Genomic DNA, 17,499 nt, shown 5'->3' with positions numbered 1-17,499 from the left:
ATATTCTGATGATTGCACTGGGTCAGAGGCTAGTGTGTGTAGGTGCTTAAGAGGGAGTATCCCATTCACAGAGGAGCATACTGTAGTTATGTAAGTTCTCTGTTCTGTGCCTACTCCACCTCAGCAACATTGACAGGGGCAAAGGGAGGGATTGTATGGGCAATCAGACTGGCCCTGTAGCCAACCACTTGCTCAGCTGTGCCAGGTCCTAGGTCACTCCCAGCAGCACTCTCTAGTGTAATTTATGAAGTTAAGTGCAATGCTTTCATCAATTTCCCAGTTTTAATTTCTATCCATCTACACTGTTATGTAATTATCTCAGTTAATATAGAGGCACGACTTTGTTGGTTTGTTTTCCCTCTACCTCTTTGCACCGGTCTGAATCTTCATCTCTAGTATAAACACATACACCGTCAGTTGATCAGGTGGACCAACACTAGATAAAGCTCAACCTCTTTAAACCCCCAGGGCATCCATGTGTCAGATCATTGTGGGACATTTTGGTCAGATCTGATACAGCAGAGCAGCGAGGAATCCAATGATTCGGTTGATTTTACATCTCCCCTGAGTAGTTATCAAGAAAATATGAATAATTCAGCAGATTAGAAATGGTTATCATTTTTTTTTTTTTAACAAATAAGGATGCAGTTTCATGATAAAAAAAAATGTATTCTCAAGAAGCAAATGATTCTGGAAGACATGAAAACCCCCAAGCGGAAAACAATCCTAATATTTGTTCATTTTGATTGCTCTCGTTATTTTTGCTCAAGGCCTGGCTTTGCTGGCCAAAAGTGAGTATTTCTGTAGGAGGGGATGTGGGTTGTTTACCAGAACCATTTGCCATGAATAAACCCACAAAGATGTGATAAAAATAAAAGGGAGCAAGCAAAAATATCCATAGAAAGATCATTATTTCCATCCAATGTTACCACTGGGTCCAAGCTCTCAAGAGCAGGAGGTCAGTCTTGAAGATCCTGTGCACAGTATTCTGTACTGTGAACATGACTGCCCCCAATGACATTGTATTGTTCAAATTACTGAATACAAAATGTTCCAGGATTATAAAGAGCTGGCAGGATATGTTGCTGTTATGCAATCAATTAATGCATTATTTATAAGACAAATTCTTATCATACTGTAAAATAGCAAGAGGGAGAGACTGACAAGGTTTCAAACCAGTCATAACAGCTCACCATGTAAAATAACCACTTCTTACCAGCACAGTGGAAGAAAAATGTATGATATCGTCTTTCACCCTTGAGAGAATAAAAAAAAAATGTTTCAGGTTTTACATTTGTATTTTTATTTGTTTATGATCAACATATATTTTCTAGGATCTTTGGTGTTCTCACAGCACTTAGTTGCACATCGACTACTGTAACATACTGCATTTTAACCTTTAAAGTAGATAGAAAACCCTTCAAATCACAATCTCCTACAACAACAAAAACAGGTCCACTGAAGACACTTCCTTGTTGAGTTCACGTACACTCAGCAGATCACATACTGATACATGTGAGAAAAAGACACTATGGTGAGTCAGTGACAACAGAACAAATACACTCGTGACCTTTAGGATTTTCCATAAAGTAATTGTTTAGGAAACTCATTTTATAAAACACATTTGACTTACAAATATATAAAAAAATTAAATAAACAGATTTGATCCAAATTTCAATCATACCCAGAAGGTCACAGACATGTTTTATTCTGAAGCACAAATATGTGATTATCACCTGTACGAAAATATTGCAGTGTAATGTCTTTACAATGATTTTGAGATGATCTGTGAACAGTTGTGCAGTTTGATTATCGTTGTGTGGTCAGTGTAAAGCAGTATAACTAAATCTGTTGAGTATGTCATGTGATTACATATTGCCCTTAAATTGCACAGAAAATAAAAACCCTGGAAGTCTCAAAAACGTCATTGGCTGTGGAAAGTGATCGGTAGAAAAACTGGAGAACTGTGTGTGGAGATTTCTACTGTATAAACTGTAGTTACACTATTTAACTGTGGTCTTGATTTAATTCATACACAAGCTGCTGATTATTGTATGTTGGAGAACCGAGTAATAAAAAGCACAGATAGAAGGTGAAAGATGAAACCGATGAGCTTATCGAACACAATGCTGTATGAGGATCAAGGTGGCCAAATCCAATGCTGCCGTTTTGCTCACTGTTTTTCTCCCACTTTAAAACCCAGCAGGACTGGAACCCACAGGGATCAGCATTCAGCTCTACTGCTCAATTTCTCTTCATCTCACCCAACAGTCACCACGAAGCCACTAAGCTCCTGCCTTCTGTTTAAAAACCCATCCTTTCCATTATCCTCCTGACCAACAGGACACTAGAATGCAGTCAATCATATCCTCTTCAAATACAACAGAAAACAGTAAATTCCACAAGTTCAAAAACCAAAAACAACAAAAACATGAAATGAGAGTGCTCAAAAAGAAATCAAAGGGGAAACAAAAGAAAAAATTGTGTCAGCTGCCTGCTCCAGTTTCCAAAGGGGAGGGGGATCTTTTCAGGAGCAGAGAGTCTGACAGATCTGGGTTAGTCTGAACCATTCTGATGCCTGATGGGTCTCTTGGTTTGTCTGTTGCAAACACTGTATCCCCTTCCACCCCTTCTACTCCTACCCAGATCACTCGGATATCCCAAGTCCAAGTGCCGTAAATAAGCCTCGGGCCTTCTGCTCTTTCCAAGGGTCGACAGTTAGAAGTGGTTGTAAACTGATTATTTTTTTGTAGAAATTCAGAAGGATATTGTGTCTCATAGATCAAACGCTAACATTAAACACATTCAGGCTCAAACAACAAGCATATATTTGTCCAAATCTAATTTCACTCAGACTCTGACGCTATGAGGGATAATCTAGATTTTACCATAACCTTACAGGAGTCATTACAAGCCATAATGGGACCCCTTAATTGAGGACAAATTAAAATGAAGATCGGCATTGTAGAAGTGAATGGTCAGTCATACAGTATAGGAAAACACTGGGAAGATATAACAATTTCACAATAGGATAAACAATGAACAACAAAATATATTTATACTTTTGACAATGAAAAATTCTGAAGATGTTTGTAGTAAGATCAGCATATGAACCGACAAATGGTGCATTGATCTCCTAGAAGTGATCTGAACAACAGTGACGGACAGTTACTGCGGCAAGGATCACATGACTATTGCAACTGGTGAGTTTATATGAAAAGATATGATCAACCTTACGTTATGGCTTAAATTGGCATATCTTCCTCTAGAACCATTATCTTTAAAACATAAATAAACTCAACAGACTCAATCACAATATACTTTTGAGAGAGCGATAAGCACTGCCAGTTGGCTGGACCAACAGTGGCTGAGAGACAAAAACCTGTTCGTAATGCAATAACTTTTCACATCGAAAGATCAAAAAAGTAACCCACTCACCATGGAGCTGCAGTAAGCTGTTCCAAATTCATTAATTCAACACAGTTTATTTCACTGTCAAAACCCACCACCTTGCTAGGAAAAACAATAAATAAAATGTACATTTTTTTAAAATGCAGATTACTGCTGATTGGCAAACCAATTTTAAAAAGGACTAAGACCTGACAAAGCTGTTTGAAGGACAAAGTCCATTCAACCTAGAGAGCTTTGCCCCTGTGGTGACTCAGAATGCTATACGCATCATCACCCCTGTGCACCTCCAACTGCCTCTCTGTCACAACAACAACAACCCTCAAGGCACCGGGGCAGCTAGTGGGAGGCAAACTGGCCATTTTAAAGAGAGCCTTCTGGATGTACAACACATTATGTAGTATCTCCTTTTTTCGAATTCCAGTTAGCCTTAGATGACTGGGCTCAACATACCACAGTGGATCCAGAGAAGGAATCCTACTGTATAAAAGACAACCGTCACAAGTCATGGGGTGACAGTTTGACAGCGTAGAAGAGTTACACCATTGTCAAAATGCTTCACTTCAAATACTTGGCACAGCATGTGGGTGTTTTCAAGACAAGTTTGGGAAGTTATGAGGCTGCGGATCTAGGGCTCATGATCTAAATGCCGGTAGCATATGTGTACTGTACCCTGTTATTATTAAATCAACCTTTTAAATACATAAGCAATCATGATGAATGTTAGTTTTCCTTTATGGAACAGATGAACCATTGTTGCACACACATCCAACTGCATACTGAACACCTGATACAGGCATTACACTGGGGAGGAAAGGGTAATGGTATTATCTGGCAACTCCCTGGTAGCAAAATCTTGTAATGCTACTCGGTTTGGCTTAATATCCGATAAATCTTGAATATCGGCAATATTTGCCATCAACGATATGGTTGAGATATTGTGACACGCTAGACCAGTGGTTCCCAAACTTTTTTATAGTCCCGTACCCCTTCAAACATTCAACCTCCAGCTGCATAGCCCCTCTAGCACCAGGGTCAGCGCACTCTCAAATGTTGTGTTTTACCATCATTGTAAGCCTGCCACACACACTACACAATACATTTATTAAACATAAGAATGAGTGTGAGTTTGTGTCACAACCCGGCTCGTGGGAAGTGACAAAAAGCTCTTATTAGGACCAGGGCACAAATAATAATCAAAAATGTTGCTCTTTATTTAGCCATCTTACATATAAAACCATATTTGTTCATCAAAAAGTGTGAAGAACTCTCCACAGGTTAATGAGAAGGGTGTGCTTGAAAGGATGCCCATAACTCTGCAATGTTGGATTGTATTGGAGAGAGTCTCAATCTTAAATCATTTTCCACACACAGTCTGTGCCTGTATTTAGTTTTCATGCTAGTGAGGGCCGAGAATCCACTCTCACATAGGTACGTGGTTGCAAAGGGCACCAGTGTTTTAACAGCGCGATTTGCCAAGGCAAGAAACTCTGAGCACAGCCCTATCCAGAAATCTGGCAGTGACTTCTGATTAAATAACATTTTTACAGAACCACTTGTTGCAATTTCGATGAGGCTCTCTTGTTCAGATATCGGTAAGTGGACTGAAGGCAGGGCATGTAAGGGATAACGAATCCAGTTGTTTGTATCGTCCGTTTCGGGAAAGTACCTGCGTAATTGCGCACCCAGCTCACTAGGTGCTTCGCTATATCACATTTGACATTGTCCGTAAGCTTGAGTTCATTTGCACACAAAAAATCATACAATGATGGAAACACTTGTGAATTTTCCTTGTTAATGCAGACAGAAAAAAGCTCAAACTTTTTAATCATAGCCTCCATTTTGTCCTGCACAATGAATATAGTTGCGGAGAGTCCCTGTAATCCTAGATTCAGATCATTCAGGTGATAAAAAACATCACTCAGATAGGCCAGTCGTGTGAGAAACTCGTCATCATGCAAACGTTCAGACAAGTGAAAATTATGGTCAGTAAAGAAAAATGTACGCTCGTCTCTGAATTCAAAAGAAAACCTTGATAACCCGCTCACCTCTGTATGTTGACATGGTCGCTGCCCATATCATTGCATAATGCAGAAAATACACGAGAGTTCAGGGGCCTTGCTTTAACAAAGTTAACCATTTTCACTGTGGTGTCCAAAACGTCTTTCAAAACAGTCAGGCATTCCCTTGGCAGTAAGAGACTACCGGTGGATGCTGCAGTGTACCCAAGTGGCGTCGGGAGCAACTGCTTGCACGCGCGTTACCACTCCACTATGTCTACCTGTCATGGCTTTTGCTACATGAGTACAGATACCAACACATCTTGACCACTAAAGTACATTTGATGTCACAAAGCTGCCCAGTACTTTAAACATATCCTCTCATGTTGTCCTGGTTTCCAGTGGTTTGCAGAAGAGGATGTCTTCCTTAATTGACCCCCATAAACGTAACGGACATATACCAGGAGCTGTGCCAGGCCCGCCATTTCTGTTGACTCATCCAGTTGTAACGCATATAATTCACTGGCTTGTATGCGAAGCAGTAATTGCTTCAAAACAATGCCATGTCACAGATGCGTTGTGAAACATTGTTTGATGAAGTCATTGTCAGTATAGTTTTTTTGGGCCTTTTCCCCCAGCATTGTACCAGCCATATCTGCGGCAGCAGGAAGAATTAAGTCCTCCACAATAGTATGGTGCTTGCCTGTCCTAGCCACTCGGTAGCTCACAATATAAGATGCTTCTAGACCCTTCTTATTAATGTACCTGTTGCTTTTATACATGTCTTACTACTTGAACGTCGTCTTGATTCTCGCTCGAAAAACTCCTGTGGCTTATTTTTCAAATGGTCATGTTTCGTTTCTAAATCTATGCGCAAGAGTGAAGGTTTCCCGCGAGAGAGTAACGGTTAATGTGATTGGATGTTAAGTATTTGACTAGGCTATCTGCATTTGACATTGTGTTGTCATTTCGCTCAACACTAGATGGTTTAATTGTATTTGAAAGTGAAACGAGGCTACTCAAGTGAGAGAAAAAAACCTCACCTAAATGTATAGCCCCGTTGGAAAATATAAACGTACCGTTTGAAAATGTGAGAATTTTTTTTTTTTAAATAAAAAAACGATTAGGGGGCCTCCTGGGTGGCGCAGTGGTTAAGGGCGCTGTACTGCAGCGCTAGCTGTGCCATCAGAGACTCTGGGTTCGCGCCCAGGCTCTGTCGTAACCGTCCGCGACCGGGAGGTCCGTGGGGCGACGTACAATTGGCCTAGCGTCGTCCGTGTTAGGGAGGGCTTGGCCGGTAGGGATGTCCTTGTCTCATCGCGCACCAGCAAATTCTGTGGCTGGCCGGGCGCGGTGTGCCCTAACCAAGGTTGCCAGGTGCACTGTGTTTCCTCCGACAAATTGGTGGGGATGGATTCCGGGTTGGATGCGCGCTGTGCTAAGAAGCAGTGCGGCTTGGTTGGGTTGTGTATTGGAGGACGTATGACTTTCAACCTTCGTCTCTCCCGAGCCCGTACGGGAGTTGTAGCGATGAGACAAGATAGTAGCTACTAAAAACAATTGGATACCACGAAATTGGGGAGAAAAAGGGGTAATTAAAAAAAAACAATTAGGTGTTCTCCTGACGGCATTGTGCGCTATTTGAACTTTCCAAATCAAAACCGGGCAGTTTATCAGTCAGGCAGTATCAAAGTCTTCAAAATAAGTCTAAATGAGAAGGTGATTATGATATCATAAATAAGCAAAAAAATAATACGTCTGGAATTATTTTGTCATGAACAGAGCACGGCGATAATAATGAACATCGCTCATATTTGGAATAGCATGTTGTGGATGTGGTCTCCCTAAATTCTACTCTGTAATGTAATGCTGCTCTCCTATGTAGTACAAGATATTCATAGTTATCTTGGGTCAACTACATCTTTGCAAACCACTAATCCACCATGACGACTAGAATGAAACGTTTTGTAACTACCACGGGTGACATAGAACATCCTCTCTCACACACACAATAAATGTAACTTATAGACAGAATCATCCAGTTTCACAATCAAATTGTACCAATGTGATTGGTTAATAAAATGTGCTTCTACTATACCAGCATCTTGCTAATAGTGAGCAAGGGGCAGAGTCCTAACACGTTTTCAAGAACGTTGCAATTTGATCATGGAATTTGGTCCCAGGTGGCATTCGACAACCACCGATCTGAACCCTGATTGTAAAAGATTCATTCAGGTCCACCTCTCTCCAATGGAATGGCCAAACTGTAGCTTTGGATTCTTGCTCTCAATTAGGCAATGACAAACAAGTCTGAAAGTGGTCAGGGAACGCAAAGGAACACCACATCCAAGAAAGAGACCGAGCCTAATCCTAGGTTGAAGGTAGGTCTCATCCAGCCTACTATTGGATAGAAAACTGAACAGGCAATGGAGGAGTGGGATGAAGTTTTAAGTGCCTAATTTCAATGTCGGGATTCGAAAGCCTCCAGAAAAACCAGTAGTCAATGTAATAAGGCTAGACGGAGGAGAGTCTTCTAGGTAGAGATCAGATGGGTATGGAAAGCACATGACCATCTATCGACTGTAGGGGTCTCCATGGTAACTGGCGCTGAAGTTGTTGTCAAGAGGGGAGACAACAGGGGACAGGGTTGAAGAAGAGGAGGAGGAAGCAGAGGGCAAGTGTAGATCTAGATCATCGACAAGTCCCACACCCTCAAACGCATCGTCTGTGTCCATAGGGGTCCCATCGGCCCCCTCCTCCACCCCAATGGGCCCCTGAGGGCTGAGATGAGAAGAGACTGTGATGTACTGGGAGGGGAGAGGTGCTACTGTTCGGCTATGGGCCCCAGAGGGCTCTAACAGGAAACCTGAGCTCTCGCCCAGCTGCATGCTGTGGTGGGTCAGAATACGAGAGGTGGGCTCTGTGAACGACAGAGTGCCGCGGTGGGACGGAGAGAAGGATGTCCAACCACCTCCATCAAGACCCTGACCCCTGCCCTGAGTGTCTCTGCCCCCATCCTGAGCCTCTGTCCCAGTCTGGGAGCCGCGGTGGATGCGGTGGCTAACAATGATGTTGTTACCGAAGCTACCCATGGAGGCCATGGTGGTGCTCTGCTCCCTCTGGACCACGGCCGTCATACCACCCTCGGCGATCAGCCTTCGAAGCCGAGAAACGGCATCCTCCCCACTGCCCTGCTCTTGAGATTCCCCTGGGGAGAGGAGGAAAAGACAAGGAGAGCTTTGTAAAACATACAGTAGGAACAGTTTCAATAGGTTGTAGTTGGTCACTTGGTTCCATTCACTTCCTCAATGTTGGATTTACTTTGCAATGTTCTACTTGCTCAACATGTTGTTTGCACCTAACTACAATACACACATGAAAAACAAAAACTATTTCCACTTCTACACAGATGCATGTCCTCTGCTTGGCGGTTGAGAAACTCACTCCATAAATGTAACCAGACAGTATAAACTATTTGAGGGAAGGTGGAAGTGGCAAGCATGACGTGATCGAAGTGGGCCTCTTCTCTGCGATTTGACACGGCACGGTGATATCTGCGTTAGCCGTAGCGCTAGCCCTAATGAAGCCCACATTACCTGACAGGGGAAGAATATAGTTACTTACAAGGCTGGCTAAATGTCTTAAGTGTCCAACTAGCCTGGATTAAGCCAGTCCTAAAACAGCATTACCAGTCTGCTCTAGCATCCAGCTCCTGCTATAATACCACATACTGTAATCATATTACCCAGGCAGTTGCTGTTGGTGTAGAGTTCAACTTATCCCAATCACCTACTGAAAGGAAATCAAATACTATTTTACGAGCCTAAAAAAATATATTAAGCAACATCTCGGAGGAAGTGCAGCCAAATATACCTTTGAAACTAGACAGCTGTGTACTGTAACATCAGTGAAGTATGAACATGGGGCAACTCAGTGTTACATCTACCTGTCAAGTACACCTGCTTATTTGGCTTTGCCACAACATGATTGGCTGTTTATACCCATACATAGATTTTTTATATTCCTCTAACAGGCAAAATAAGATGTATATGAAGGTTACTGAGGGAACGTCAACAGCCTAAATGTTTTGCAATCGCACTTAATGTGATGCGGAGAATGAAAATGAGAGAGTCAGGAGGCGGTCCTCTAGCGATGCATGGAGAAGCCAGACTGACAGATCAGAGTGCTGTGTGTTATCCGTCAGTCACGAACTCTCCTGGGACTCCGCAAAGAAATTCATAATGTCATTTGTGTTAAAAACAAAGCCACAGAGGGGGGAAAAAAACAAGGGCAGTACTGTAAAGGTGGAAACACGGCAACTTAAGCATCTAAAACTTCGGGCATTCGGGATATGAACATAGTACTTTAAAAAAACAAAAACATTATTGTACTTATGGCTGTCCCTTCTACTGAAAACAAGAGGTAACTGCATCTGTTTGTCAGGCACTTAAATAGTTGGAGAACGAAATGTGTCAATTTGGAGGAGTAAAAACAGGCTGTATGTATGTTGTTCTTCATTTGAATTGGGCTCCAAGCAACCATAAAAGTTTATGAACAACGGTATTATACCGTTAATCAGCAGAATACCACTGGGTGTGCCAGCAGGACAGTGGCCCTGGCAGTTATATTATTCTTATGGATGAGGCTACTACTGTACATTGGAAAAACATTCAAAAAGAGCTACTGCTTACTATGTACAATATCATAATCACCACCTTTATTTTTCACACCATGTTTGCTGGCAACAGTCACATCCACTCCACAGTTTATGGCTACTGTATTCAATACACAAATTACGATAACTTGTGGTCTATAGACCACAAATTATCATACACGTGTGTGCGCACGTCGACAACTAGGCTGTAATAATCCCAGCCATAATAATGCTCTGCTGCCCCTACAAGGGAGAGGCCATTAATGAAGGGGGGAATATGAGGAAGGAGGCCTCCCCCCCCATTTCCTCCAACCCAGAGATAAGGAGACAGTGACTACTGATCATCTCCTCAGACGAGGACCAAACTCATTTATCACAGTCAACCACTCCCGTGGACTGAATGGTCTTGCTAATGATGGTGGTGGTGGAATGGTGTTGTGATCATAGATATAGAACTGAGAAGACCTCATGATGCGGGTTTTCTTTGGCTCACCTGGAGCTATATTATGTCTCCTATTTGTCAGCTATTTTGCTCTCAGGCAAAGGTTGTCTTGACTTTTAACACTATTTTGTGGCATATAAATGATCCCACAAAAATGCCAGTCAAATTGAGATGAGTCTATTTCCACTGAGAATCAGGTGTGGAGGAGGACGACCGGATGAGTTTACCTGGGTTAGCCAAGGTGGTGCTGGCCTCTGTGAAGGCCTCGGCTGACTCGCCATCATCCTGCAGTGTGTGCGGGGGCGTCTCAGGCACCATATCTGTGCTGCTGCCTGGATGAAGGTCCCTTATGTGTCCACCGACTTGGAGAGGAAGAAAATAAAACACAGCACGTGTTGAGACCTTGTTCGCCGGGAGAGAAGATGCATCTACTTCAATTTTATATACACTTCTCAAAAAAATAAAGGGAACACTTAAACAACACAATGTAACTCCAAGTCAATCAGAATTCTGTGAAATCAAACTGTTCACTTAGGAAGCAACACTGATTGACAATACATTTCACATGCTGTTGTGCAAATGGAATAGACAACAGGTGGAAATTATAGGCAATTAGCAAGACACCCCCAATAAAGGAGTGGTTCTGCAGGTGGTGACCACAGACCACTTCTCAGTTCCTATGCTTCCTGGCTGATGTTTTGGTCACTTTTAAATGCTGGCGGTGCTTTCACTCTAGTGGTAGCATGAGACGGAGTCTACAACCCACACAAGTGGCTCAGGAAGTGCAGCTCATCCAGGATGGCACATCAATGCGAGCTGTGGCAAGAAGGTTTGCTGTGTCTGTCAGCGTAGTGTCCAGAGCATGGAGGCGCTACCAGGGTACAGGCCAGTACATCAGGAGACGTGGAGGAGGCCGTAGGAGGGCAACAACCCAGCAGCAGGAACGCTACTTCCGCCTTTGTGCAAGGAGGAGCAGGAGGAGCACTGCCACAGCCCTGCAAAATGACCTCCAGCAGGCCACAATGTGCATGTGTCTGCTCAAACAGTCAGAAACAGACTCTATGAGCGTGGTATGAGGGCCCGACGTCCACAGGTGGGGGTTGTGCTTACAGCCCCTGGCACCCAGCCACTGGCATCCAGTGCTCTTCACAGATGAAAGCAGGTTCACACTGAGCACGTGACAGACGTGACAGAGTCTGGAGACGCCGTGGAGAACGTTCTGTTGCCTGCAACATCCTCCAGCATGACCGGATTGGCGGTGGGTCAGTCATGGTGTGGGGTGACATTTCTTTGGGGGGCCGCACAGCCCTCCATGTGCTCGTCAGAGGTAGCCTGACTGCCATTAGGTACCGAGATGAGATCCTCAGACCCCTTGTGAGACAATATGCTGGTGTGGTTGGCCCTGGGTTCCTCCTAATGCAAGACAATGCTAGACCTCATGTGGCTGGAGTGTGTCAGCAGTTCCTGCAAGAGGAAGGCATTGATGCTATGGACTGGCCCGCCCGTTCCCCAGACCTGAATCCAATTGAGCACATCTGGGACATCATGTCTCGCACCATCCACCACGCCACGTTGCACCACAGACTGTCCAGGAGTTGGTGGATGCTTTAGTCCAGGTCTGGGAGGAGATCCCTCAGGAGACCATCCGCCACCTCATCAGGAGCATGCCCAGGCATTGTAGGGAGGTCATACAGGCACGTGGAGGCCACACACACTACTGAGACTCATTTTGGCTTGTTGTAAGGACATTACATCAAAGTTGGATCAGCCTGTAGTGTGGTTTTCCACTTTAATTTTGAGTGTGACTCCAAATCCAGACCTCCATGGGTTGATAAATTTGATTTTCATTTTTGTGTGATTTTGTTGTCAGCACATTCAACTATGTAAAGAAAAAAGTATTTAATAAGAATATTTCATTCATTCAGATCTAGGATGTGTTATTTTAGTGTTCCCTTTATTTTTTTGAGCAGTGTACTTCAGAAAACATGCGTGACTTGGTGACACCAACAGAATCTTATGTTCATTATGTAAGAGTAAAACTACATCCAGTCAGATTACAACTGTTGACCCAGGTAAACACTCAAACTCATTAAAATCCTCCAAATACAAGCTCATTGTGAATTAAGGGAATTCTTCAAGGTGATCTGTACCAAAAAAAACATACCTCAAAGAGATACTGGAGATCGGTACTGAGTGTAGTACTCGGTACAATTATATATTTGTAGAAATATAGATTTACTCTGAGTAAATAGAATTTAGGAGAAACCTGTTCTATGTTGAACCATATCCCTCAAACATGCTTCCTAAAGAAATGCTTAGCCTCAGTGAGGGGGAGAGGAATCGGATTAGTGCAGTATTTTGTTGCTCCATCTGCGAGGTGGAGAGATGAAAGCCTGCATTGGGTGGCTGCCCGTCTCCCGGTGAGGAGAGTGGGCGAGGAGTGTGTAAAATAAAACGCTACAACGTCCATCACATGTAAAATTGGACTAGTAAAATGTATTCTCACACCACCAAAATAATGGATATCTGATTGTGACATCAAAAGGTGAATATTGGCATGACTATTTTCACCTCTAGATCCAATCAAACCAGAGACTGACAAGGCTAGGGGATTATACTGAAACTCGTATGGCATCAGGGAATTGGATATAAGACCTGTCAGTGGGTGGCATTCTATCTGACTGTTTGACACCACAAGGCCAGAGGCTGTGAGAGTAGCACTCTCTGTGTCAGTCACCTGTCCACCTGCACACTGAACTGCAGAACCTTTTTAGAGTGGAGGTTTTCCCACATATATCTCCACCCATATATCTTAATGACGCTTCCTCTTAATAAGTAGATGACAGACAAGCCTTGGTTGGTTAACCACAAAGAAATAAACCATGTACATTACAAAAACTGTACGGGGAAGTTTCAGATCTAAGATGATTCTCATTCAAACCATAAAAATGTAAAATTCCTAACCCCACACATGTATAACCTGTGTAATTATTACAAGCTTTTCTATAAACAAAGTTTCCAGTCATTAAACTGGAGGGGTTTCTTGAGGACCCTGATAGTAAATGCTAAGTCCTGGGCGTCCTCTATTGCTACTGTTGATTAGTCAAATATCTAGTCTATTCTCCATATCCCCATCGAACAGCGGGAGGCTCCATTTAAATCATCTTTACGTGGAGTAAGAGAGCGTCTCCTTTATTGCTCTGCCCTGTGTCATCTCCCAAGCGTGGCCCATAAATACCGAAGGTGTTGAGGGAAAGTCGCCTCCGCAACGACACGGCCTCTATAGGTACATCAGGAGGACAAGCGCTGAGCATTTCCTATAGTGTCTCTGGCTCTCCTCTCTCTCTCCCCGGGGGATCAATTATAACTTGGCCTAATAACGCAACTCAGGTGCTTTAGCTTTATCACTGTCCTGCCAGATTGAGGGCGGCTGATTTACATGACCCCAGCTGGACATTAGGGCTCTCCGAGGTGTGTCGCTGCCTTAATGAAAGCATGTGGGAAGTGTCACCTTGTATTTAACACTCTCTTCTACACAAAACGTAGGGTGTCTGGCTGGCTGGAGGGGACTCAACTCAAACAGAAGATTGGCTAAAGTCACTTTGCCAGGTGGGTGGGTGTAACAGAGGTGCTGGTTGGATTCTTTTTTGGGGATCCTTCAATACAGCGGGCTTTCGGGAATACGCTAAATCAGAATTACTTAACTAAAATGACACATTAGGCCTTACACAAAAGTGAAAGTAAGACACTAGGCAAGAGTCATGCCAAGTGTTCTTTGAGCCAGGTGTTATTTGAAGTACAAAGGCTCGACTGCCAAGGCATAAATACTGTAGGTGTGTAGTGACTCTATAATCATAACATGCGATCATCTTCTCACAACAGTGCTGCTAATCCATTTCAAATGAACACGTCGAGCAATGCTTGAATACAACTTGCTGAACAAGAGTTGGGCCTGAGGAGTGTGCCGTTACGAATTCAATGCGATGTGCGGAGGCGCGTCCCCAATGCCTGCTCTCTCTCTCCCAACGGCAACACTCCATCAGCCATGCGCTGGAGAGGGCGGCTGAAGAGTCACTTAAGGCATCACAGCCATGGAGATGCCGATTAGTCAAACCAGCCAGCCCACAGTATGAGGATGGATGATTCAGATCCGAATGATACGTAAATATAAACTTCCCTTTGCACCAGGCTCATTGTATAACAGCGCAAATGCAATTGCAAAGTTGTCCATTTGTTGGGGACTATTTATGATGTAATGATTTTGACCTAGTTATTTTCCACCCACAGCAATATTATTATGATGAATAAATTCAGGTTTTAATCATTAAAAGCCTTTTCTATGTGATGAGTAATATTAGGCATCCTGATAGTGGTGTTTTGTACCGCCATCATTTTAGGGGAAAATAGGCAAATACACAACTTGCATACAATACGTCCATCTACCATTCTGAAAACTGCTTGGATAATAAACTCAGCAAAAAAGAAACGTCCCTTTTTCAGGACCCTGTCTTTCAAAGATAATTCAGAAAAATCCAAATAACTTCACAGATCTTCATTGTAAAGGGTTTCAACACTGTTTCATATGCTTGTTCAATAAACCATAAACAATTAATGAACATGCACCTGTGGAACGGTTGTTAAGACACTAACAGCTTACAGACGGTAGGCAATTAAGGTCACAGTTATGAAAACTTAGGACACTAAAGAGGCCTTTCTACTGACTCTGAAAAACACCAAAAGAAAGATGCCCAGGGTCCCTGATCATCTACGTGAACGTGCCTTAAGCATGCTGCAAGGAGGCATGAGGACTGCAGATGTCTGTACTGTGAGATGCCTAAGACAGTGCTACAGGGAGACAGGACGGACAGCTGATCATCCTCGTAGTGGCAGACCACGTGTAACAACAACTGCACAGGATCAGTACAGCCGAACATCACACCTGCGGGACAGGTACAGGATGGCAATAACAACTGACCGAGTTACACCAGGAACGAACAGTCCTTCCATCAGTGCTCAGACTGTCCGCGAGAGGCTGGACTGAGGGCTTGTAGGTCTGTTGTAAGGCAGGTCCTCACCAGACATCAACGCCAACAACATCGCCTATGGGCACAAAAACCAAACGCCGCTGGACCAGACAGGACTGGCAAAAAGTACTCTTCACTGACGAGTCGCGGTTCCGCCTCCAAATCGGATTCGAATGTATCATTGATGGAATGAGCGTTACACCCAGGCCTGTACTCTGGAGCGGGATCGATTTGGAGGCGGAGGGTCAGTCATGGTCTGGGGCAGTGTGTCAAAGCAATCATCGGAGTGAGCTTGTTGTCATTGCAGGCAATCTCTGTGCGTTACAGGGAAGACATCCTCCTCCCTCATGTGGTACCCTTCCTGCAGGCTCATCCTGACATGAAAATTCCACCAGCCATACTGCTCGTTCTGTGCGTGATTTCCTGCAAGACAGGAATGTCAGTGTTCTGCCATGGCCAGCGAAGAGCCCGGATCTCAATCCCATTGAGCACGTCTGGGACCTGTTGGATCGGAGGGTGAGGGCTAGGGCCATTCCCCCCAGAAATGTATAGGAACTTGCAGGTGCCTTGGTGGAAGAGTGGGGTAACATCTCACAGCAAGAAATGGCAAATCTGGTGCGGTCCATGAGGAGATGCACTGCTGTACTTAATGCAGCTGGTGGCCACACCAGATACTGACTGTTACTTTTTATTTTGACCCCCCCCCCCCCCCTTTGTTCAGGGACACATTATTCAATTTCTGTTAGTCACATGTCTGTGGAACTTATTTCAGTTTATGTCTCAGTTGTTGAATCTTATGTTCATACAAATATTTACACATGTTACATTTGCTGAAAATAAAACAGTTGACAGTGAGCGGACGTTTCTTTTTTTGCTGAATTTATATATCAGATAATATTAGATATTATGAAACCTAACTTCAGGTTTGAGTAAGGAAGTAGATCTCTTAGTGTTTCACCTTCTTCAGTGTTTCTTATATATATTTGGGCTTCCGAGTGGCGCAGCGGTCTAAGGCACTGCATGCAACTCAGTGCAAGAGGTCAGTCCCTGGTTCGAATCCAGGCTGTATCACATCCGGCCGTGATTGGGAGTCCAATAGGGCGGCACACAATTGGCCCACCGTCGTCAAGGTTTGGCTGGGGGTAGGCCGTCATTGTAAATAAGAATTCTTAACTGACATGCCTAGTTAAACAAAAGGTTAAATAAAGGTAAAAAAATATTAAAGTCTTCAAGAAATAGGCACATTTTCACTGGAGAAATGTGGAGTCTGAGCAGTCAACTTTTGAAGGGCGGCGGGTTGGAGTCAAAGCAATCAACCTTTATTACCATCTAACTCCTGGACACCTGTCAGAGAATCCTCTCATAGCTCAACCTGTATGACGAGGACCATGGCAGAATGAACACACACACACACGGTCAGTGAGGTCAAGTGAGGTACAGTTAGTACACTCCTACATACAGCACAGTGTCTCTCTATCCCCTTGCTATGCTATATAATCATTATCCCAGCCATTGGTACATTAACAACAACAATAGGGGAGTAGAAACAGAGATAAATGGTAAGTGCTGGATCCGATTGGATGAAAGGTGAAAGGGCCTTGATTGCAAAGGCTGGGCATGAGAGCCCGTTTTCGATTTCTCGCCAGGTGTTTATTGTTTCAATCATTCATTTGTAATTAGTATAATGGAGTTGTGCTAATGCTCTCGCAACATAATGTATTGTGTACAACATTCCAGCTGAGCCAAAATGGACTCTGGTGCTCTGTTTGTGGATATTGACTTCTATGAAATTGAGTCTAAACCCCTTTAGATAGAACCTTATAAAGCCCAGAGACACAAAAGTGTACTATGCAGGTCTTATTTTCTCTGATAGCACTCACGTTCCCAGATGTGCCACTGGGAAACATGAAGATACAGTAATGAAAATTATATTTCAGTGCCCCAAGAGACGGGTTTTGGACGAGACCCAAT

The 17,499-nt window shown here is 43.5% G+C and overlaps 1 protein-coding gene across 2 annotated transcripts in view; it reads right to left on the bottom strand.

The window, feature by feature from the left end:
• Positions 1 to 1,279: 1,279 nt before the first annotated feature.
• The window catches only part of LOC110526195 (activating molecule in BECN1-regulated autophagy protein 1A), a 106,041-nt gene continuing 89,821 nt past the window's right edge, over positions 1,280 to 17,499 (bottom strand). For both annotated transcript variants that reach the window (XM_021606946.3, XM_021606948.3), the window contains exons 18-19: positions 10,732 to 10,866; positions 1,280 to 8,616 (exon numbers count right to left, since the gene is read on the bottom strand). In XM_021606946.3, the coding sequence (XP_021462621.3) occupies positions 7,982 to 8,616; positions 10,732 to 10,866 (770 nt within the window). In that variant the 3' untranslated portion in view covers positions 1,280 to 7,981. The remainder of the gene's footprint in view (positions 8,617 to 10,731; positions 10,867 to 17,499) is intronic.

This window comes from Oncorhynchus mykiss, chromosome 6 (genome assembly GCF_057628025.1).
Source record: "Oncorhynchus mykiss isolate SJ-2025 chromosome 6, ASM5762802v1, whole genome shotgun sequence".
In the NCBI taxonomy this organism is placed as follows: domain Eukaryota; kingdom Metazoa; phylum Chordata; class Actinopteri; order Salmoniformes; family Salmonidae; genus Oncorhynchus; species Oncorhynchus mykiss.
This window is presented reverse-complemented; position numbering and strand designations above follow the sequence as displayed.